At 51.0% G+C, this 24,355-nt stretch overlaps 1 protein-coding gene across 1 annotated transcript in view; it reads right to left on the bottom strand.

The window, feature by feature from the left end:
• Positions 1-24,355, bottom strand: part of LOC122547709 (uncharacterized) — a 609,753-nt gene that overhangs the window by 256,462 nt on the left and 328,936 nt on the right. The window contains exons 51-55 of the mRNA XM_087989511.1: positions 21,859-21,980; positions 10,516-10,681; positions 3,323-3,469; positions 2,467-2,607; positions 1,034-1,243 (exon numbers count right to left, since the gene is read on the bottom strand). Coding sequence (XP_087845637.1) covers positions 1,034-1,243; positions 2,467-2,607; positions 3,323-3,469; positions 10,516-10,681; positions 21,859-21,980 — 786 coding nt within the window. The remainder of the gene's footprint in view (positions 1-1,033; positions 1,244-2,466; positions 2,608-3,322; positions 3,470-10,515; positions 10,682-21,858; positions 21,981-24,355) is intronic.

Below are 24,355 nucleotides of genomic sequence, written 5' to 3'. Positions count from 1 at the left end.
ACTGATGCATTTTGGAAGGTCAAACTCGAATGCTGAATATAGGATTAAAGACAGGATTCTTGGCAGTGTGGAGAAACAGAGGGATCTGGGTGTGCAAGTACATAGATCCCTCAAAGTTGCCACCTAAGTGGATAGGATTGTTAAGAAAGCACATGGTGTTTTGGCTTTCATTAACAGGGGGATTGAGTTTAAGAGCCGCGAGGTTTTGCTGCAGCTCTACAAGTCCCTGGTGGACCACACTTGGAATATTGTGTCCAGTTCTGGTCGCCCTACTATAGGAAAGATACAGAGGCTTTGGAGAGGGTGCAAAGAAGGTTTACCAGGATGCTGCCTGGACTGGAGGGCTTGCCTTATGAAGAAAGGTTGAATAAGCTCAGACTTTTCTCTCTGGAAAGAAGGAGGAAGAGAGGAGATCTGATCGAGGTATACAAAATAATGAGAGGAATAGATAGAATCAATAGCCAGGGACTTTTCCCCAGGGCAGGATTGACTGGTACGAGAAGTCATTGTTTGAAGATATTATGAGGAAGGTATAAAGGAGATGTCAGAGGTAGGTTCTTTACACAGAGAGTTGTGAATGCATGGAATGTGTTGCCAGCTGTGGTGGTGGAAGCAGAGTCATTGGGGACATTTAAGCGACTACTGGACATGCACATGGATAGCAGTGAGTTGAGGGGTGCGTAGGTTAAGTTACTATATTTGACATTAGGATTAAATCGCAGCACAACATCGTGGGCCGAAGGGCCTGTTCTGTGCTGTACCTTTCTATGTTCACTGTCACTCAGTAACCCCTCTCCCTGTGTTACTGCCTGTATGTCTACTGATGTTAATTCAGCTCCCTCACAGTGCCTTAATCATCATCTGCTTTACTTAAAATAACTCATGAACTTTTAAAAACAGTAAGAGATATTGGATTGTTTAGTGGGGAATGCCTGACTAAAAGGGGAAAAAGGCCAAAGTACAGGACTCTGTCAGAACTGAAGCAAGCGTATCACAACGGAAAGGGATGAGGGTACTGCAGACTGAGCCTTACCTGATACAGAGTGATGTGTCTCATCCTGTCGGTCAGTGACTGGCTCACTGTGGAGTGTGCAGCCTGCAACAGCTTCAGCCTTCTCTGTAAAGTGGCCAGACACTGCAGGGCTGGGGCACTAATCTGTTCCCCAGCTTGGTGTGGCTGCTCCAGTACAGAGCACTGCTCACTCAGCTCATGGTGAACTCTCTCCAGGGTAGCAGCCAGCAGCTGGAACACACAATCAGCGACAGATAAACCCTCTCAGCTTCAGGACTGAATACAGTCACCATTCACAGTCAAGAACAGCTTCATCCCTACTGTTACTGGGTTTCTAAACGGACTCTTAAATCTCGCTCTGTGCACCTTCTCTCCCGCCATAACAGTATATTCCTCACTCTGTTCTACGCACTTTGTATGGTATGAACTGCCTGTACTGTACAAGAAACAGAACTTTTCACTGTACCTAGGTACATGTGATAATAAATCATATCAAAAACAAGATCCAGCTGGATTCCCCTGTCAATGGTGCCCAGTCCACGTGGCTCTCAGACATTGTTTGATGTTGTAGCAGCCTTATTCCTGAGGCAGAGAGTCAAGAGTTCAAACCTTAGACCATCAACATCACATAATCTGAACTGATATTTAAACTGCAGGGTAGAGGGAGCGCCGCACCGTCAGAGGGTCAGTGCTGAGGGAGTGCCACACTGTCACGCATCGCCTGACATCAGCCCTTTGATTGGTTGAACTTTAGAAAGAACTGTGAGAAGACAGACAGTGTTTCTCTGTTTGGGGAAAAAGACAAAAACCAAGAAAGCTTAAAAGATAGAATTCACAAATGAATAGATCCAATTGCCCCTGACTAACCACTGAATCGAAGGGTGACTGTCCAAGTCGAGAGAACAGCACTTCACAGTTACAAAAATCGAAAGGACTGAGAGGGAAAGTGGCCTTTTCACTTTGTGGCCTGGGCTGTATCTCTGGAACTTTGTTAACCCTGTCTTTATTCTTTCTCTACTCAGTGCATGTGTTGGACGGGGTGTCTGTGGGGGTTTTGAAGGGGTGGGAATTAAGCTGGATAAACGAGAACACCTCTTGTTAAAGCTGAGCATTACAATAAAAAGTTATTTTAGAGTTACTGAAGAAAGCTGGTGAGGATTGGTCTTGCCTTGAGGAACAGTCAGTCAGTAAATTGGATATTTTGAATGGTCTCATTGGAATTTTATACATTTATACACTGCGTGACAAGTCATGGAGCCCAATTGTCAACACCCTCTACCCAGGTATGTTGTGACACCAGGAATCTGCTTTTGCATACATACATATTATATATATATATAGCTCTTGGTAAGATTGCAGTTTGCACTCATGGTATCCGTTATTCTAAAAATGTCCTCAAACTTTCGGATTAGATTCCGGTGTTACAATGAACTTCACGCGGCCTGGGCCAGTACCTGGTGATATTCCAGCTGCTGTTCTGCTTCTTCAACAGGTATCGGGCTGGAGGAGTAAATTCTTTCCTCCGCAGCATCTAACCACTGGCTGATCCAGAGCGTGGTATCCTGCAAACGCCTCTCCAATGTTACACACTCACCCTGAGCAATGTAAAAGATAGTAAAGGACCCATTGAAAAGGCGCATAGTGCTCACAATGCACACGTTACAGGACAAATTGTTCGTCTGTATCTAACTGCGTTGTAAAGTTCCCTCAACATGGTCCCCATCAAACACTGCCAGCTCAGAGACAGTATGGGATTAGATACAGAGTAAAGCTCCCTCTACACTGTCCCCCATCAAATCCTCCCAGGACAGAAACAGCACAAGGTTAGATACAGAGTAAAGCTCCCTCTACACTGTCCCCCATCAAATCCTCCCAGGACAGAAACAGCACGGGGTTAGATACTGAGTAAAGCTCCCTCTACTCTGTCCCCATCAAACACTCCCAGGGACAGGGACAGCATGGGGTTAGATACTGAGTAAAGCTCTCTCTACACTGTCCCCATCAAACACTCCCGGGACAGGGACAGCATGGGGTTAGATACAGAGTAAAGTTTCCATGCACTGTCCCCCATCAAACACTCCCAGGGACAGAGACAGTGAGGGGTTAGATACAGAGTAAAGTTGCCATGCATTGTCGATAAACATAGCCAGGTCTGGTGCCAACATTACTGGAAAGATATGATCACACTGGTGAAGGTACAGAGAAGATTTACAATGATGTTAGCATGAATGGAGAAGCCTAGCTGCGAGGCCAGGTTGAATGTTCTATCTTCACTGCCTCCCCTCTGTGTACAGTGACTGTATGACCCACCTGCCCCTGTGTGGGGACAGCAGTTGCCTCCTGGGCCAGCAGACCAAGCTGAGTTACCCACACACTCAGCTCCTCTGCAGCTGCCGGTGATGGTGCCGGTGACGAGACTCCACGGACATTGTGTACACTCCCAGCTGTGAGCGACACCTGAAAAGGCAAAAAATGACATACTCTTCAAAGAACAGAGAACTGGGCTGCCATGATGTTTAGGGACCTTCCTGAAGTGTTTTTCAAGTGTGGTCCCTGTTATAATGTTATAACTCACTCAGCAAGATCCTAAAAACACCAGCATGAGACTGATCACATGAAATGTTGGAGTGATCTGACTTAGGGCAGCATGGTGGCTCAGTGGTTAGCACTGCTGCCTCACAGCGCCAGGGACCCAGGTTCGATTCCCGCCTTGGGTGGAGTTTGCACATTCTCTCCCGTGTCTGCGTGGGTTTCCTCCCACATTCCAAAGGCGTGCAGGTTGGGATACATTAGCCAAGGGAAGTGTGGAGTTACAGGGATAAGTAGGGGGCTGGGTCTTTGTGGTGTCAGTGCAAACTTGATGGGCCAAATGCTCTCTTTCTGGACTATAGGGACTCTTGGTAACCATTGGCTCAGAGCCTTCCTGAGAATAGTAACAAACTTAGAGACCACTTTTTGATAACACCTTACACAGTTACAGGAAACCCCTATAAATAATAACGTACTCTCATGACAAATCCAACACAGTCCCTCTTGGGATGACTGTACCCAGTCACTCAAAGACTGACTGCAGGAATGATCAGCCAGTAGGAAAGCAAGTAGCAGAAGCTGTCAGCGTGATCTGGGAAACCAGGTTCTCAGCTGCGGAGGACAAGGCAACTTCTCCTGCAAACCAGCGCGTTTCATCCACATACACCTTGAGTTGGGATGTCATGTTGCCCAGAAGCAGCACCCTTATCCTTTCCTTGTAACTCCACATTTCCCACGGCCAATCCACCCGAATCTGCACATCTTCAGGCTGTGGGAGGAAACCCACGCAGACACGGGGAGAATGTGCAAACTCCACACAGACAGTCGCTCGAGGCTGGAATCGAAGCCGGGTCCCTGGTACTGTGAGGCTGCAGTGCTAACCACTGAGTCACCGTGCCTCCTTCAATTCCTTCATCCAAGTCATTTATACAAAATTGTAAACAGTAGAGGTCCCACTTTGCCAACCTGTAAAAGCCCAATCCTACTCTCTGCTTCCTGTTAGTCCAAGAGTCTGATACCCCTACACCTTAACCCCTACTTTCTGCAGAAATATTTGATACGACAAATTCCCAAGTGCCTTCTTGAAATCTAAGTACACCTGATTACTTGGAAGTTTTAGAAATATCCTGCTACAATGTCATTACTAATAGCTTCTAACAATGTCCCTGTGACAAATATTAAGCTCACAGCCTGTCGTTTCCTGCTTTCTGTCTCGCTCCCTTTATTTAAACGCCTTAAATGTTGGTTCAGTCTCTCCCTCCAGGAATGCTGTCTGCCGTACTGAGCGCTGCGGTTTTACTCCAGGCTTCCAGCATCCACAGTATTTTGGCCTTTCAATTCTGTGCCAAGTGAACATCAGCTTTGGATCAGTGAGCACACATTCACTGGGCACTGTGCCACCACAACCCAAGATGACCCCTGGCTAACACATGGAAGTCAGCAACTCATAAACCACATGCGGCAGATAGAGAAGATGTCAACTCTCGGCAATCTGGGCTGGCTGGAAAATAAGCAACAATTATTTGCATTTATGTAGAGCCATTAACATCCTGAAGGTTCTCAAGGCTCTTCACAATTGTGGAACCGGAGTAAAACCTGCACTATAGGGAACAGTTGAAGTGAACGGTGTCAATGTACTTCAGGAGAAGTTACATAAACACACGAGGGAGAAAGGGAAATGGAAGGAGATGCTGATGACATCAGTTAGGAGGAGGTTCACATTGAGCAGGAACAGCAGCATACACCAAATCAGGCCAAATGGCCTTTACTGCATTCCAAATTGTCCATAAAGAATTAACATTGAATCACATAAGGAGATATTAGGAATAAAAACAGAAAGTGCTGGAGACAGAGACACAGAAAGAGAGAGAGAGAAAAAGAGAGAGAGAGAGAAATAGAGAGAGAAATAGAGTGAGAGAGAAATAGAGAGAGAGAGACTGAGAAAGAGAGACCAAGAGAGCGAGATAGAACATAGAACATAGAACATAGAACATAGAAGAATACAGCGCAGTACAGGCCCTTGGGCCCTCGATGTTGCGCCGATCCAAGCCCACCTAAACTACACTAACCCACTATCCTCCATATACCTATCCAATGCCCTCTTAAATGCCCATAAAGAGGGAGAGTCCACCACTGTTACTGGCAGGGCATTCCATGAACTAACGACTCGCTGAGTGAAGAACCTACCCCTAACATCAGTCCTATATCTACCCCCCCTTAATTTAAAGCTATGCCCCCTTGTAATACCCGACTCAATACGCGGGAAAAGGTTCATACTGACCCTATCTAACCCCCTAATCATCTTGTACACCTCAATCAAGTCACCCCTAAACCTTCTTTTCTCTAGTGAAAACAGCCCCAAGTGCCTCAGTCTTTCCTCATACGATTTTCCTTCCATACCAGGCAACATCCTGGTAAACCTCCTCTGCACCCGTTCCAATGCCTCCACATCCTTCCTATAGTATGGCGACCAAAACTGCACACAATATTCCAGATGCGGCCGTACCAGAGTCTTATACAACTGCATCATGACCTCAGGACTCCGGAACTCAATTCCTCTACCAATAAAAGCCAGTACGCCATATGCCTTCCTCACCGCACTATTTACCTGGGTGGCAACTTTCAGAGATCTGTGTACATGGACACCAAGATCCCTCTGCTCATCCACACTACCAAGTATCCGACCATTAGCCCAGTACCCCATCTTTTTGTTATTCTTCCCAAAGTGAATCACCTCGCACTTAGCTACATTGAATTCCATCTGCCACCTTTCTGCCCAGCTCTGCAGCTTCTCTATATCCTGCTGTAACCTGCCACATGCTTCCTCACTGTCAACAACTCCTCCGACTTTCGTATCATCCGCAAACTTGCTCACCCAACCTTCTAACCCCTCTTCCAGGTCATTTATAAAAATGACAAACAGCAATGGTCCCAAAACAGATCCTTGCGGAACACCGCTAGTGACGGCACTCCATGAAGAAACTTTGCCATCAACTACTACCCTCTGTCTTCTTCCATCCAGCCAATTCCTAATCCAAACCTCCAACTCACCCTCAATGCCATATCTCCGTATTTTCTGCAGTAGCCTACCATGGGGAACCTTATCAAACGCCTTACTAAAATCCATATATACCACATCTACCGCTTTCCCCTCATCAACCTCCTTCGTCACCTTTTCAAAGAATTCAATAAGGTTTGTGAGGCACGACTTGCCCTTCACAAAACCATGCTGACTATCCTTGATCACATTATTCCTATCTAGATGTGCATAAATCCTATCCCTTACAATTCTCTCTAAGACTTTGCCCACAACAGAAGTGAGACTCACCGGCCTATAGTTACTAGGGCTATCCCTACTCCCCTTTTTGAACAAGGGAACCACATTTGCTATCCTCCAGTCTTCTGGGACTACTCCTGTAGACAAAGAGGACATAAAAATCAAGGCCAATGGCTCTGCAATCTCCTCCCTTGCTTCCCAGAGAATCCTAGGATAAATGCCATCAGGCCCAGGGGACTTATCTATTTTCACCTTTTCCAGGATTTCCAACACCTCTTCTCTACATACCTCAAAGCCATCCATTCTACTTATTTGTGCCTCAGTATTCTCATCGACAACAATGCCCTGTTCCTGAGTGAATACTGAAGAAAAGTATTCATTCAGTGTCTTCAGAGATGGGATGGAATTCCAGAGTTTAGAACCCAGGAAGTTGAAGGTAGTATTGCCAGTGATGAAGACTATATCTGGGAATATTCCTCAAGCCAAATCTCAGAGACATGTGGGGCTGGAGGGTGTGACAGAGACAGGGAGGGGGTGTAGGGGCTGGAGGGTGTGACAGAGATAGGGAGGGGGTGTAGGGGCTGGAGGGGGTGTAGGGGCTGGAGGGTGTGACAGAGACAGGGAGGGGGTGTAGGGGCTGGAGGGTGTGACAGAGATAGGGAGGGGGTGTAGGGGCTGGAGGGGGTGACAGAGACAGGGAGGGGGTGTAGGGGCTGGAGGGTGTGACAGAGACAGGGAGGGGGTGTAGGGGCTGGAGGGTGTGACAGAGACAGTGAGGGGGTGTAGGGGCTGGAGGGGGTGTAGGGGCTGGAGGGTGTGACAGAGACAGGGAGGGGGTGTAGGGGCTGGAGGGTGTGACAGAGATAGGGAGGGATGTAGGGGCTGGAGGGTGTGACAGAGACAGGGAGGGGGTGTAGGGGCTGGAGGGGGTGACAGAGATAGGGAGGGGGTGTAGGGGCTGGAGGGTGTGACAGAGACAGGGAGGGGGTGTAGGGGCTGGAGGGGGTGACAGAGATAGGGAGGGGGTGTAGGAGCTGGAGGGTGTGACAGAGACAGGGAGGGGTGTAGGGGCTGGAGGGGGTGAAGGGGCTGGAGGGGGTGACAGAGATAGGGAGGGGGGGTAGGGGCTGGAGGGTGTGACAGAGATAGGGAAGGGGTGTAGGGGCTGGAGGAGTCACGAGATAGGGAGGGGGTGTAGGGGCTGGAGGGTGTGACAGAGACAGGGAGGGGGTGTAGGGGCTGGAGGGTGTGACAGAGACAGGGAGGGGGTGTAGGGGCTGGAGGGGGTGACAGAGATAGGGAGGGGGTGTAGGAGCTGGAGGATGTGACAGAGACAGGGAGGGGGTGTAGGGGCTGGAGGGGGTGAAGGGGCTGGAGGGGGTGACAGAGATAGGGAGGGCGTGTAGGGGCTGGAGGGTGTGACAGAGATAGGGAAGGGGTGTAGGGGCTGGAGGGGGTTACAGAGATAGGGAGGGGGTGTAAGGGCTGGAGGGAGTGACAGAGATAGGGAGGGGTGTAGGGGCTGGAGGCGGTGACAGAGATAGGGAGGAGTATAGGGGCTGGAGGAAGTTACAGAGATCGGGGATACAAGACTGAGTAGGAGTGTGAAAACCATTAGGCTGCAAGGAACAGGAGTAGACTATTCAACAGCTGAACAACATTCCTCACGTCCATTTTCCTGACCTCTCCCCATTGATTCTCCTGTTGATCAAGAATCTGTCTCAGAATTGATCTATCTATACATTGGGACTCTGCCTCCACAGTGCTCTGTGCAACGGAGATCCTAAGGACTCTCAACCCTCAGAGAGAAGAAATTCCTCCTCATCTCCGTCTGAAATTCACAGCCCTTTATTCTGAGACAGTGCCCTCTGGTCCTAGACTCTCTCATGAGGGGAAACATCCTCTCTGCATTGACCCTAAGAATCCTAAATATTTCAGAGTGGTCATCTCTCATTCTTCTAAATCTCAATAAGTAGAGAGTCAACCAGTTTAACCTTTGTTCATAAGACATCCCTCCATACCTGGGGTCATCCGAGTAAACCTTCTCTGAACTGTTTCCAATGAAATGGTATCTTTTCCTAAATAAAGGAACCAAAACTGCTCACAGTGCTCCTGATGTGATCTCCCAGCCCCTTGTCCAGTTGCAGTAAGACTTCCCTACTTTTATCTCCAACCTCTTGAAATATAGGCCAATGTTCCATTCAACTTCCTGATTCCCTGCTACATTTGTGTGCTACCTTTCTCTATCACGTGCACATAACTGTAAGGTCCTGGGAGATGTTACTGAACAAAGAGACCTTGGCATGAAGGTTCCTTGAAATGGAGTCACAGGTAGATAGAATAGTGAAGGTAACATTTGATACAATCGCCTTTACTAGTCAGTGCATTGAGTAAAGAAGTTGGGAGGTCATATTGCTGCTGTACCAGACATTAGTTAGGCCACTTTTGGAATACTGCATACAATTCTGGTCTCTCTGCAATAGGAAGGATGTTGTGAAACCTGAAAGGGTTCAGAAAAGATTTACAAGGACGTTGCCAAGGTTGGAGGATTTGAGCTATAGGGAGAGGCTGAACAGGCTGGGGCTGTTTTCCGTGGAGCGTCGAAGGCTGAGGGGTGACCTTATATAGGTTTACAAAATTATGAGGGGCATGGATAGGATAAATAGGCAAAGTCTTTTCCCTGGGATCGGGGAGTCCAGAACAAGAGGGCATAGGTTTAGGGTGAGAGGGGAAAGATATAAAAGAGACCTAAGGGGCAACTTTTTCACGCGGAGGGTGGTACGTGTATGGAATGAGCTGCCAGAGGATGTGGTGGAGGCTGGTACAATTGCAACATTTAAGAGGCATTTGGAAGGGTATATGAATAGGAAGGGTTTGGAGGGATATGGGCCGGGTGCTGGCAGGTGGGACTAGATTGGGTTGGGATATCTGGTCGGCATGGACGGGTTGGACTGAAGGGTCTGTTTCCATGCTGTACATGTCTATGACTCTATAACTAGAGGGCATAGGTTTAGGGTGACAGGGAAAAGATTTAAAAGGGACCTAGGGGCAACTTGTTCACAGAGTGGTAGACTTATCGAATGAGCTGCCAGTGGAAGTTGGTACAATTACAACATTTAAAAGGCATCTGGACAGGTGCATGAATAGGAAGTGTTTAGAGGGATATGGGCCAGGTGCTGGCAAATGGGACTAGATCAATTTAGGATATCTGGTGAAACGTGATAAACTTGTGAACACATCAATTTCACATCATCAGAGAGCGTCCCAGTCCGACCAGAACACCATGAATCACAGGAACAGGGTTAGGCCATTCGGTCCATCAATAATTATTTGTCATTCACTCCTGGCTGATATATTTCTCAAACCCATTCTCCTGCCTTATTCCTAAAACCTTTTACCCATTTTCTAATCAAAAACCTATCTATCTCTGTCTTAAATACATTCAATGACTTGACCTCCACAGCTCTCTGCACCAATGAGTTCCACAGATTCCCCACTCTCTGGCCGAAGAAATTCCACCTCTTCATAGTTCCAAAGGATTGCCTCTGTGGCTGTGCCCTCGGGTCCTAGTCTCTCCGACTTGTGGACTCTCCATGTCCACTCTCAGTATTCTGTAAGCATTCTTACCCACAGGGCCTTACAACATTGGAGAGGTCATTACTTTCGATTTTCCTTTGAGATGATGGGATGCACTGACCTGTGATGCCAAGCCTTGCACGAGAGAATCTTCTAGAAGCTTCAGGCGGCCCTCCGTTTCTCGTTGGACGCGTTGCCAGGTTGCAGCCACCTGATCGTCATGGCCGGGTAACCCTTGCAGTTCTGCTGCCATTGTGTCTGTGAGCTGGAGGATATCCCTCGAGGAGCTGTATCACAGACAGACAGACACAGTTAACCAGAAGCAATTCCTAACTCTGCAGCCTGCCCATCATCCCTGCCACCTGGAGACAGTAAACCGCAGCATGGTAATTAGTTCAGCAACGTCGAACATAACCCCCTCCCAGCTCTATCCCGGTTAGTGAACTCGTACACACATACACAGAATCACATTGATTTCAAATTACAGAAACAGGCTATTCAGCCCAATGGTCCATGCTGGAATTTTCATCTCATTCCCTCAACACAATCCTTTTTCCTTTTCAAACTCCTGTGTTTCTGCAGCTTTAAATGTATTTGATTGGTGACAATCACTCCATCCAGCGTGCAGAATTCCACACTCACATCACTCTCTCGGGAAAGAGATTTCCACCTGACCACCCCACGGATTAAGGACTCATGCACAAATGGGAATATCTTGTATCAAATTCTATTGTCATAAAACATAGAACAGTACAGCCTTGGAACAGGCCCTTTGGCCCACCATGATGCCATTCTAAACTAATGCTAACTGCCTGCACATGTTCCATTTCCCTCTGTTCCCTGCCTGTTCATGTCTCTGTCTAACTGCCTTTACGGGTGCTCAGTGGTTAGCACGGCTGTCTCTCAGCACCAGGGTCCTGGGTTCGATTCCCGCCTGTCTGTGTGGAGTTTACACATTCTCCCTGTGTCTGTGTGGGTTTCCTCTGGGTGCTCTGGTTCCCTCCCATAATCCAAAGATGTGCAGGTCAGGTGAATTGGCCATGCTAAAATTGCCCGTAGTGATAGATGCATTAGTCAGGGGTAAATATAGGGTAGGGGAATGGGTTTGGGTGGGTTTCTCTTTGGCAGGTCGGTGTGGACTTGTTGGGCCGTAGGGCCTGTTTCCACACTGGAGAGAATCTAATCTAACCTCAACATTGCTGTACTATCTGCTTCTACCACCTCCCTTGGAAGCACATTCCAGGCACTCACAGCCTTATCTCAGTTAAACTCTCCTCTCTCCTTAAACCTATGACCGCTAAATTTGGATATTTTCACCCTGGGAAAAAGACTCCGATTATCCACCCGATCCATGTCCCTCATAATTTTGTGCACTTCTGTCAGGTCAGCCCTCAGCCTCCGACACTCCAGCTAAAGCAATCCAAGTTTGTCCAGCATCTCCCTGTAGCTAATACAGGATGTTCTGCGATAGTGTGATTGTTGTGTTCCTCTACAGCCTCATGCTACAGTAAACCGCGCTATGGAAAACCGCAATAGAAAACCGCGCTGTGGAAAACCGCAATAGAAAACCGCGCTATGGAAAACTGCAACAGAAAACCGCGCTGTGGAAAACTGCATTGGAAAACCGCGCTGTGGAAAACCGCACTATGGAAAACCGCAATAGAAAACTGCGCTGTGGAAAACCGCAATAGAAAACCACACTGTGGAAAACTGCATTGGAAAACCGCGCTATGGAAAACCGCAATAGAAAACCACTATAGAAATCTGCGCTATGGAAAACCACGCTGTGGAAAACCGCAATAGAAAACCGCGCTGTGGAAAACCGCAATAGAAAACCACGCTGTGGAAAACTGCATTGGAAAACCGCGCTATGGAAAACCGCAATAGAAAACCGCGCTGTGGAAAACTGCGCTATAGAAAACTGCGCTGTGGAAAACCGCGCTGTGGAAAACCGCAATAGAAAACCGCGCTGTGGAAAACTGCGCTATAGAAAACTGTGCTATGGAAAACCGCGCTATGGAAAACCGCGCTATGGAAAACCGCGCTGTGGAAAACCGCGCTGTGGAAAACTGCGCTATGGAAAACCGCGCTATGGAAAACCGCAATAGAAAACCGCGCTAAAGAAAACTGCGCTATGGAAAACCGCGCTATGGAAAACCGCGCTATGGAAAACCGCGCTATGGAAAACCGCAATAGAAAACCGCGCTAAAGAAAACTGTGCTATGGAAAACCGTGCTATGGAAAACCGCGCTATGGAAAACCGCGCTATGGAAAACCGCAATAGAAAATCACTATAGAAAACCGCGCTACGGAAAACCGCAATAGAAAACCACGCTGTGGAAAACTGCATTGGAAAACCACAATAGAAAACCGCGCTGTGGAAAACTGTGCTATAGAAAATGCGCTATGGAAAACCGCGCTGTGGAAAACCGCAATAGAAAACCGCGCTGTGGAAAACTGCGCTATAGAAAACTGTGCTATGGAAAACCGCGCTATGGAAAATCGCGCTGTGGAAAACCGCAATAGAAAACCGCGCTGTGGAAAACTGCGCTATAGAAAACTGTGCTATGGAAAACCGCACTATGGAAAACCGCAATAGAAAACCGCGCTAAAGAAAACCACGCTATGGAAAACCGCGCTATGGAAAACCGCGCTATGGAAAACCGCAATAGAAAACCGCGCTACGGAAAACCGCAATAGAAAACCGCGCTATGGAAAATTGCGCTATGGAAAACCGCGCTATGGAAAACCGCAATAGAAAAGCACGATAGAAAACCGCGCTACGGAAAACCGCAATAGAAAACCGCGCTACGGAAAACCGCAATAGAAAACCGCGCTATGGAAAACCACTATAGAAAACCGCGCTACGGAAAACCACTATAGAAAACCGCGCTAAAGAAAACTGTGCTATGGAAAACTGCGCTATGGAAAACCGCAATAGAAAACCGCGCTATGGAAAACCGCAATAAAGAAAATCACTATAGAAAACCACGCTACGGAAAACCGCAATAAAGAAAATCACTATAGAAAACCGCGCCACAGAAAACCGCAAAAAAGAAAACCACGCTATGGAAAACCGCAATAAAGAAAACCACTATAGAAAACTGTGCTATGGAAAACCGCGCTGTGGAAAACCGCAATAGAAAACCGCAATAGAAAACCACTATGGAAAACCGCGCCACGGAAAACCGCAATAGAAAACCACGCTGTGGAAAACCGCGCCACGGAAAACCGCAATAGAAAACCGCGCTATGGAAAACCGCAATAAAGAAAACCACTATAGAAAACCGCGCTATGGAAAACCATGCTGTGGAAAACCGCAATAGAAAACCACTATAGAAAACTGTGGTATGGAAAACCGCGCTGTGGAAAACCGCAATAGAAAATCACTATAGAAAACCGCGCTACGGAAAACCGCAATAGTAAACCGTGCTGTGGAAAACCGCGCCACGGAAAACTGCAATAGAAAACCGCGCTATGGAAAACCGCAATAGAAAACCGCGCTATGGAAAACCGCAATAAAGAAAACCACTATAGAAAACCGCGCTATGGAAAACCATGCTGTGGAAAACCGCAATAGAAAACCACTATAGAAAACTGTGCTATGGAAAACCGCGCTGTGGAAAACCGCAATAGAAAATCACTATAGAAAACCGCGCTACGGAAAACCGCAATAGAAAACCGTGCTGTGGAAAACCGCGCCACGGAAAACTGCAATAGAAAACCGCGCTATGGAAAACCGCAATAAAGAAAACCACTATAGAAAACGGCGCTATGGAAAACTGTGCTGTGGAAAACCGCAATAGAAAACCGCGCTATGGAAAACCGCAATAAAGAAAACCACTATGGAAAACTGTGCTGTGGAAAACCGCAATAAAGAAAACCACTATGGAAAACTGTGCTGTGGAAAACCGCAATAGAAAACCGCGCTGTGGAAAACCGCAATAGAAAACCACTATAGAAAACTGTGTTGTGGAAAACCGTGCTGTGGAAAACCGCAATAGAAAACCGCAATAGAAAACCGTGCTGTGGAAAACCGCAATAGAAAACCGCAATAGAAAACCACTATAGAAAACCACTATAGAAAACCACTATAGAAAACTGTGCTATGGAAAACCACGCTGTGGAAAATCACAATAGAAAACCGCGCCACGGAAAACCGCAATAGAAAACCGCGCTATGGAAAACCCGCTATGGAAAACCGTGCTTTATAAAATCACAATATCGTTCAGCAGAATGTTCACATTATCCAAATGGCGTCCATAATTTGTTAATTGTGTTATAGCCAATTTGCGTTGATGAAACACATATTTTACCAGAATGGCCTGTACACTCTAATCCAGGCAACATCCTGGTAAACCTCTTTTGCACCCTCTCCATATCATTCCTATAGAGTGCACACATCCTCTCAATGTAGCCTAATGTTTTAGACTGTAACTTCTACACTCAATGCTCCAACCAATGAAGTCAAGCATGCCATTGGCCTTCTTCACCACTATATCCACTTCTGTTGCCAATTTCAGGGAGCGAGAGACTTGGACCCCATCATCCCTGTGTATATCAATGCTCCCAAGGGTCCTGCCATTTACAATATACTTTCCTCTTGAATTTGACCTCCCAAAATGTATCACCTCACACTTGTCCGAATTAAACCCCATCTGCCATTTCTCCACCCAATTTTCCAACTAATCTACATTCTACTGTATCCTATGATAAGCTTCCTCATTAACCACAACTCCATCAATTTTCATGTCATGTACAAACTTATTAAACAGACCAAAGATGGGGGAGATACTAAATAAGTATTTTGCGTCAGTATTTACTGTGGAAAAGGATATGGAAGATATAGACTGTAGGGAAATAGATGGTGACATCTTGCAAAATGTCCATATTACAGAGGAGGAAGTGCTGGATGTCTTGAAATGGGTAAAGGTGGATCAATCCCCAAGATGTACCCGAGAACTCTGTGGTAAGCGAGAGAAGTGATTGCTGGGCCTCTTGCTGAGATATTTGTATCATCGTTAGTCACAGGTGAGGTGCTGGAAGACTGGAGGTTGGCAAACATGGTGCCACTGTTTAAGAAGGGCAGTAAAGACAAGCCAGGGAACTATGGACCGGTGAGCCTGACGTCAGTGGTGGGCAAGTTGTTGGAGGGAATCCTGAGGGACAGGATGTACATGTATTTGGAAAGGCAAGGACTGATTAGGGATAGTCAACATGGCTTTGTGCGTGGGAAATCATGTCTCACAAACTTGATTGAGTTTTGTGAGGAAGTAACAAAGAGGATTGATGAGGGCAGAGCGGTAGATGTGATCTATATGGACTTCAGTAAGGCGTTCGATAAGATTCCCCACGGGAGATGGTGAGCAAGGTTAGATCTCATGGAATACAGGGAGAACTAGCCATTTGGATACAGAACTGGCTCAAAGGTAGAAGGCAGAAGGTGGTGGTGGAGGGTTGTTTTTCAGACTGAAGCCCTGTGACCAGTGGAGTGCCACAAGGATCGCTGCTGGGTCCTCTACTTTTTGTCATTTACATAAATGATTTGGATGTGAGCATAAGGGGTATAGTTAGTAAGTTTGCAGATGACACCAAAATTGGAGGTGGACAGCGAAGAGGGTTACCTCAGATTACAACAGGATCTTGATCAGATGGGCCAATGGGCTGAGAAGTGGCAGATGGAGTTTAATTCTGCTAAATGCGAGGTGCTGCATTTTGGGAAAGCAAATCTTAGCAGGACTTATACACTTAATGGTAAGGTCCTAGGGAGTGTTGCTGAACAAAGAGACCTTGGAGTGCAGATTCATAGCTCCTTGAAAGTGGAGTCGCAGGTAGATAGGATAGTGAAGAAGGCGTTTGGTATGCTTTCCTTTATTAGCCAGAGTATTGAGTACAGGGGTTGGGAGGTCATGTTGCGGCTGTACAGGACATTGGTTAGGCCACTGTTGGAATATTGCGTGCAATTCTGGTCTCCTTCCTATCGGAAAGATGTTGTGAAACTTGAAAGAGTTCAGGAAAGATTTACAAGGATGTTGCCAGGGTTGGAGGATCTGAGCTACAGGGAGAGGCTGAACAGGCTGGGGCTGTTTTCCCTGCAGCGTCGGAGGCTGAGGGGTGACCTCATAGAGGTTTCCAAAATTATAAGGGGCATGGAAACGATAAATAGACAGGGAAATCCAGAACTAGAGGGCATAGGTTTAGGGTGAGAGGGGAAAGAGATAAAAGAGACTTAAGGGGCAACTTTTCATACAGAGGGTGGTACGTGTATGGAATGAGCTGCCAGAGGAAGTGGTGGTGGCTGGTACAATTGCAACATTTAAGAGGCATTTGGATGGGTATATGAATAGGAAGGGTTTGGAGGGATATGGGCTGGGTGCTGGCAGGTGGGACTAGATTGGGTTGGGATATCTGGTTGGCATGGACAGGTTGGACCGAAGGGTCTGTTTCCATGCTGTACATCTCCATTACTCTATCTATATTTTTATCCAAATCATTTATGTGCAACAAAGGTCCCAGCACTGACACTTATGGAACACCACTTGTCGTAGACCTCCAGTCAGAAAAATACTCCTCCTCAACTACCCTCTCTCTTCTACAGCCAAACCAATTTTGTATCCGACTTACCAAATCACCATGGATCCCATGTGACTTAATCTTCTCAATCAGCCGATAATGAGGGACCTTGTGGAATGCTTTAATGAAGTCCACGTAGGCAGCAGTCATTGCCCTACCCTGAGGAATCATCTTTGTCACTTCCTCAAAAAACTATCAATTTGGAAGGCTTAACAAATATTATAATATTTTAGGATCCATCAGGACACCCCCCATAGAATATAGAGCAATACAGCATAGTACAGGCCCTTTTATCTTATTTGAAGATCAGACTAACCTATACACCCTACATTGTACTATCATCCAAGTGCCTATCCAAGAGTTACTTAAATGTCCCTAATGTATCTGACTCTACTCCCACTGCTGGAAGCGCATTCCACACACCCACCACTCTTGGTGGAAAGAACATCCCTCTGACATCTCCCTTAAACCTTCCACCAATCACCTTAAAATTATGCTCCCCGTGATAGACATTTCTGGCCTGGGAAAAAGTCTCTGACTATCCACTATCTCTGCCTCCCAACATCTTGTACACCTCGATCAAGTCACCTCTCATCCTTCTTCGCTCCAATGAGAAAAGCCCTCGCTCCCTCAACCTTGCTTCATAAGATATGCCCTCCAGTCCAGGCAGCATCCTGGTAAATCTCCTCTGCACCCTCTCTAAAGCTTCCACATCCTTCCGAAAATGATGCAAACAGAGCTGAACACAATATCCCTAGTGTGGTCTAACCAGGGCTTTATAGAGCTGCAGCATAACCTCGCGGCTCTTAAACTCAATCCCATCTCAGTCTGCCTTTTCTAGGGAATAGATCTCCAGCAAATTCAACGGAGAGTCATGGAGTTAACAAAGTCCAGCACCTTGGCTAAGGGCATTGGGGGCCAAACGTGACGGATTCATGTGAATCTTTGGACCCTTCCCACAGGTTCAATGAATCCTCAAAGTGTATGATGGCCCACACAGAGCCAGGAATCCCAATCACATTGCTCCTTCTAACACACCGCTCTGGCAGCAGTACATTTTCTTTAAAAAACTCTTTCACAGGATGTGGGTGTTACTGGCTGGGCCCGTATTTACTGCCCATCCCTAGTTGCCCCTTGAGAAGGTGGGGGTGAGCTGCCTTCCTGAACTGCTATAATCCCTGTGCTGTAGGTTGACCCACAATGCCCTTAAGGAGGGAATTCCAGGATTTTGACCAGTGATACTGAAGGAATGGCGATGTATTTCCAAGTCAGGATGGTGAGGGGCTCAGAGGGGAACTTGCAGGGGGTGGTGTTCCCATGTATCTGCTGCCCTTGTCCTTCTAGATGGAAGTGGCCATGGGTTTGGAAGGTGCTGTCTGAGGGTCTTTGGTGAGTTTCTGCAGTGCATCTTGTAGATGGTACACACTGCTGCTACTGAGTGTCGGTGGGGGAGGGAGTGGGTGTTTGTGGATGTGGTGCCAATCAAGCGGCTGCTTTGTACTGGATGGTGTCAAGCTTCTTGAGTGTTGTTGGAGCTGCCCCCATCCAGGGCAAGTGGGGAGGATTCCATCACACTCCTGACTTGTGCCTTGTAGATGGTGGACAGGCTTTGGGGAGGCAGGAGTTAGATTAAGCACCCAGCTTTGGATTCTGTTCTTAAATACTTTCTGCTGCACAACACCTCATCCTTCGCCCAGGATCCTAGCTAGTGAGTGCTTGAGGGCATTGCAATAATGCTTCATGCATTGTCTGGAGACACATGCTAAAGAATTCCCAGACAGCACCACATCTCCCCAGCCCAGGGACACAGAGGTCAGTTAAAACACTGCTGTGAGAGGCCCCTGTGCACTGAACCATTACAGACTGTGCTCTTGCAAATAAAGAGACAGCAAATTTATTCCAGATTATCACAGCTTCCCCAGTTCATTCTGTGCAGGTTTCGATTCTGAGCTTTGTCTCCATCACTGCACAGTTGTACCCCAACTCTGCAATATAACCCCTCCCCATCTTTCAGCTCTCTTTCCACCCAAGCGGAGCAGAAATCAGGGCCATGTGCAACAGGAACATAAACACAGGGTACTCCAGGTCAGGGCTTAACTGCCTCGGGATCAGACACATCTGCAGATAAAACAGCAACATCTGCCCAAATGTCTTTGAATTAAATTTATTTTTTGCTGTTTGTTCTCAATTTCTGCAACTCACTGGCAGGGGACAACCACAAGAGTTTCCCCATACACAGGAACTCTCGCACCCACACTCTGTCACAACAGAACTGGAATACAGAGGCGAGGAAGTGACTTTTCAGGTTTCCAAGATTTGGGTCCGACCGCATCAGAAGTAACTGCACCAACTCTGGGCAACTGGTCTTAGAGTGAGAATTAAGCAAATTTACTGGAATGCATGAGGATATGATTATGGGTGACCAGACCAACATGTTTATGATGATGAAAGGAATTGGTAGAGCCTTCAAGAGAAATGACTTTCTCCAGCAGTTGGAGTTGGAAATAACTCCACAAAGGCTGGTATCCCCCTTTATTTCCACGTGGAGAGTCCCTGACGCTGATCCAGCTCCTTCAGAGCCAGCTCTCAGAGTGAACAGGATGTCTGAAACTCTTGTTTATATCTGTCAGCCAGGGCTCCCCGATTAGACCAGATTAACAGCAGGAGATCACATTCCTGACGGAGGGCTTATGCCTGAAACATTGACTCTCCTGCTCCTCGGATGCTGCCTGAGCGCCTGTGCTTTTCCAGCAACACACTTTTCGACTCTGATCACCAACGTCTGCAGTCCTCCCTTTCTCCAGATTAACAGCCCCAATCAGAGAACTCAGATTCCACCTGGTTACCCTCATTACAATCACTATGCTGAAAAAGGGACAACACCTCCTCCCAATCCACCCCCACCTTGTAAAAACACTATCCCTTATTCCCAATTCCTCCGCATCAACACATCTGCGCACAGGAGAAGCAATTCCACTCCAGAACATCCCAGATGTTGTCCAATTTCAAGGACGGTAATTTCCCCTCCCACGTGGTCAACAATGCCCTCCAGCACATCTTCTCCACTTCCACCTTTGAACTGCACCCGTCCAACCGCAACAAGGACAGAACAAGGTCCCCCCCCCTCCCCAGTCCTCGTTAGGTCCAAGTCCCTCCCCCACCGACCCACCCTCCTCCACTCCCAGCATCTTCCCCTGCCACTGCAAAAGGTGTAAGACCTGCACCCACACATTCCCCCTCACATCCATCCAAACCCCAAAGGACCTTTCCACATCCAGCAGAGATTTACTTGTACTTTCACACACCTCACCGACTGTGTCCGTTGCTCTCGATATAGTTTGCTCTACACTGGGGAGACAGGACACCAACTTTGGGATCGTTTCAGAGAACATCTCTGGGATGTCCGCACCAACCAACACGACTGCCCTGTGGCTGACCACTTCAACTCCCCCTCCCACTCTGCCAAGGACATGCAAGTCCTGGGCCTCCTCCACCGCCAAATCCTAGCCACCTGACGCCTGGAGGAAGAACGCCTCACCTTCTGCCTTGGGACCCTCCAACCACATGAAATCAATGTCAATTTCACAAGTATCCACATCTCCCCTCCCCACAAACTTATCCCAAATCCAACCTTCCAATTCGGTACTGCCCTCATGACCTGTCCTACCTGTTCATTTTCCTTCCCACCTATCTGCTCCCACCTATTCACAATCACCCCCCCCACCTTCATCTTATTATTGCCTTCTCAGCTACCTGCCCCCCAGCCCTGCTACCCCTCTCATTTATCTTTCAGCCCCCTTTGGCACACCCCACACATTCCTGATGAAGAGTTTATGCCCGAAACCTTGACTCTGCTGCTCCTCGGATGCTGCCTGACCTGCTGTGCTTTTCCAGCACTATACTCTATGAGTGAACAGAACTCCTGACTCTCCTGTTTATATCTGTCAGCCAGGATAATAGCCCCAATCAGGGAACTCATGTTCTCACACCTACCTGGATGACCTGATTACAATCACTAGAGGTCAACACAAGGGCTCTCCAACCTGGAGCCTGGTTGTTCAGGGTGCTTTTGGGGGGTCCTTTTAGGGCTTACACCAAGGATAGAGGTTCAATAGAAACTTGCCAAACCAAGATTAATATGTTTTTCTTCGGGTAAGGTATGAAACGTTATGAACTCTCAGTGGGTAAGTGGAGATTGGAAACAGATTAGCAGTGATGCACAGAATGGCTGAATAGCTATCTTCTGCTCCTAATGCAACAGGCACTGGGGACACCACCAGACCTCTCTCTGCTTCTGTATGAAAAACACACAGAAATGAATGGCCTCATCCTGTTCCTATATAACAGGCTCGAGCGGTGGGATGAATGGCCTCATCCTGATTTGGTGTAAGAGGCTTGCGAAAGGGGCCATATGCTCTCCTCCTGTTCCTCTGTTACAGGCTGAAGCAATGGGACTGAATGGTTTTCTGTTCCTGTGTATCAGAGTAAAGGACTGAATGGCCTCTTCCTGTTCCGATGGGCCAGATTTTGGTCTGTTCCTGGTGGTTTTTGGACTGATCTGGCTCCAGTATTTACCTCCAATAATGTTTCCTTTGCCAAAGACATGTCACATGATTAAAGTGCGGGAAGGGAGACTTTCCAGGAACCCTCTGCCCTGGTCTGGCACGTTTTGGAGAGTGAAGGGCCAGGCCAGCACCCCGCTCACAGAGGTGGGGCACGGTGGTGCACTGGGGAAGGGGCTTCCAGCTGTCCAACTGAACGATGACAGCCTCTTCCCATGAGAACAAGCACCCCTCAGAATAGGAGGCCAATCCCAGAGCAATTGAGAGATGGGTGTCTCTGACTGGGAGAGTTGCCTCGCAGAGTGAAACCATGTTGCTTTGTGGATTACCTGGAGGTGGACTGGTGTACATCCGGCTCCATGCAGTTGTGTACCTGCTGGTACATCCTGTCAACGTGCAGCGCTATATACTCCGTCAGGTGCTTGTGTTGGGCCAGCTCCAGCTCCAGCTCCTGCAGATCACACACCAGTACATTAATGTCTGGAAGAGGGGGGAAGAGAGGGGGGGAATGAGAGAGGGGGGCGAGAGGGGGGGGGGAGTCGAGAGGGGGGGGGGGCGAGGGGGGGGGCGAGAGGGGGGGGCGAGAGGGGGGGGGCGAGAGGGGGGGGCGAGAGGGGGGGGGCGAGAGGGGGGGGGCGAGAGGGGGGGCGAGAGGGGGGGCGAGAGGGGGGGGCGAGAGGGGGGGGGCGAGAGGGGGGGGCGAGAGGGGGGGGCGAGAGGGGGGGGGCGAGAGGGGGGGCGAGAGGGGGGGGCGAGAGGGGGGGGCGAGAGGGGGGGGGCGAGAGGGGGGGGCGAGAGGGGGGGGCGAGAGGGGGGGCGAGAGGGGGGGCGAGAGGGGGGGGCGAGAGGGGGGGGCGAGAGGGGGAGGCGAGAGGGGGGGGGCGAGAGGGGGGGGGCGAGGAGGGGGGGGCGAGAGGGGGGGGCGAGAGGGGGGGGCGAGAGGGGGGGGGCGAGAGGGGGGGGCGAGAGGGGGGACGAGAGGGGGGGGGCGAGAGGGGGGGGCGAGAGGGCGGGCGAGAGGGGGGGGGCGAGAGGGGGGGGCGAGAGGGGGGGGCGAGAGGGGGGGGCGAGAGGGGGGGGGCGAGAGGGGGGGGGGAGAGGGGGGGGGAGAGGGGGGGGGAGAGGGGGGGGGGAGAGGGGGGGAGAGGGGGGGGAGAGGGGGGGGAGGGGGGGGGGGGAGGGGGGGGAGAGGGGGGGAGAGGGGGGGAGAGGGGGGGGAGAGGGGGGGGGAGAGGGGGGGGAGATGGGGGGGGAGGGGGGGGGGGGGAGAGGGGGGGAGGAGGGGGGAGAGGGGGGCGAGAGGGGGGGGGGGCGAGAGGGGGGGCGAGAGGGGGGGCGAGAGGGGGGGCGAGAGGGGGGGGCGAGAGGGGGGGGCGAGAGGGGGGGGCGAGAGGGGGGGGCGAGAGGGGGGGGCGAGAGGGGGGGGCGAGAGGGGGGGGCGAGAGGGGGGGGAGGGGGGGAGGAGGGGGGGGAGAGGGGGTGGAGAGGGGGGGGAGAGGGGGGGGGAGGGGGGGGGAGAGGGGGGGGAGAGGGGGGGGAGAGGGGGGGGGAGAGGGGGGGAGAGGGGGGGGGGAGAGGGGGGGGAGAGGGGGGGGAGAGGGGGGGGAGAGGGGGGGAGAGGGGGGGGAGAGGGGGGGGGAGAGGGGGGGGGAGAGGGGGGGGAGAGGGGGGGGGAGAGGGGGGGGAGAGGGGGGGGGAGGGGGGGAGAGGGGGGGGCGAGAGGGGGGGGCGAGAGGGGGGGCGAGGAGGGGGGGCGAGAGGGGGGGCGAGAGGGGGGGCGAGGGGGGGGGCGAGGGGGGGGGCGAGGGGGGGGGCGAGGGGGGGGGCGAGGGGGGGGGCGAGAGGGGGGGCGAGGGGGGGCGAGAGGGGGGGCGAGAGGGGGGGGCGAGAGGGGGGGGGCGAGAGGGGGGGGCGAGGGGGGGGGCGAGAGGGGGGCGAGAGGGGGGGGGGCGAGGGGGGGGGCGAGAGGGGGGGGCGAGAGGGGGGGCGAGAGGGGGGGGGGCGAGGGGGGGGAGAGGGGGGGGGAGAGGGGGGGGAGAGGGGGGGCGAGAGGGGGGGGCGAGAGGGGGGGCGAGAGGGGGGGCGAGAGGGGGGGGCGAGAGGGGGGGGCGAGAGGGGGGGGCGAGAGGGGGGGGCGAGAGGGGGGGGCGAGGAGGGGGGGGGCGAGAGGGGGGGGCGAGAGGGGGGGGCGAGAGGGGGGGGCGAGAGGGGGGGCGAGAGGGGGGGCGAGAGGGGGGGGCGAGAGGGGGGGCGAGGGGGGGTGCGAGGGGGGTGCGAGGGGGGGGGAGCGAGAGGGGGGAGCGAGAGGGGGGAGCGAGAGGGGGGGGAGCGAGAGGGGGGGAACGAGAGGGGGGAACGAGAGGGGGGAACGAGAGGGGGGAACGAGAGGGGGGAACGAGAGGGGGGGGCGAGAGGGGGGGGCGAGAGGGGGGGGCGAGAGGGGGGGAACGAGAGGGGGGAACGAGAGGGGGGAACGAGAGGGGGGGCGAGAGGGGTGCGAGAGGGGGGGCGAGAGGGGGGGGGGCGAGAGGGGGGGGCGAGAGGGGGGGGGCGAGAGGGGGGGGGGGCGAGAGGGGGGGGGCGAGAGGGGGGGGCGAGAGGGGGGGGGCGAGAGGGGGGGGCGAGAGGGGGGGCGAGAGGGGGGCGAGAGGGGGGGCGAGAGGGGGGGAGGGGGGGGAGGGGGGGGGGGGGGGAGGGGGGGGGGGGGAGGGGGGGGGGAGGGGGGGGGAGAGGGGGGAGAGGGGGGGAGGAGGGGGGGGGAGAGGGGGGGGAGAGGAGGGGGGGAGAGGGGGGGGGAGAGGGGGGGGGCGAGGGGGGGGCGAGGGG

The sequence above is a fragment of the Chiloscyllium plagiosum genome, unplaced genomic scaffold, assembly GCF_037043375.1.
Source record: "Chiloscyllium plagiosum isolate Xiang-an unplaced genomic scaffold, Cpla_swu_hap1 HiC_scaffold_8, whole genome shotgun sequence".
Classification (NCBI taxonomy): domain Eukaryota; kingdom Metazoa; phylum Chordata; class Chondrichthyes; order Orectolobiformes; family Hemiscylliidae; genus Chiloscyllium; species Chiloscyllium plagiosum.
This window is presented reverse-complemented; position numbering and strand designations above follow the sequence as displayed.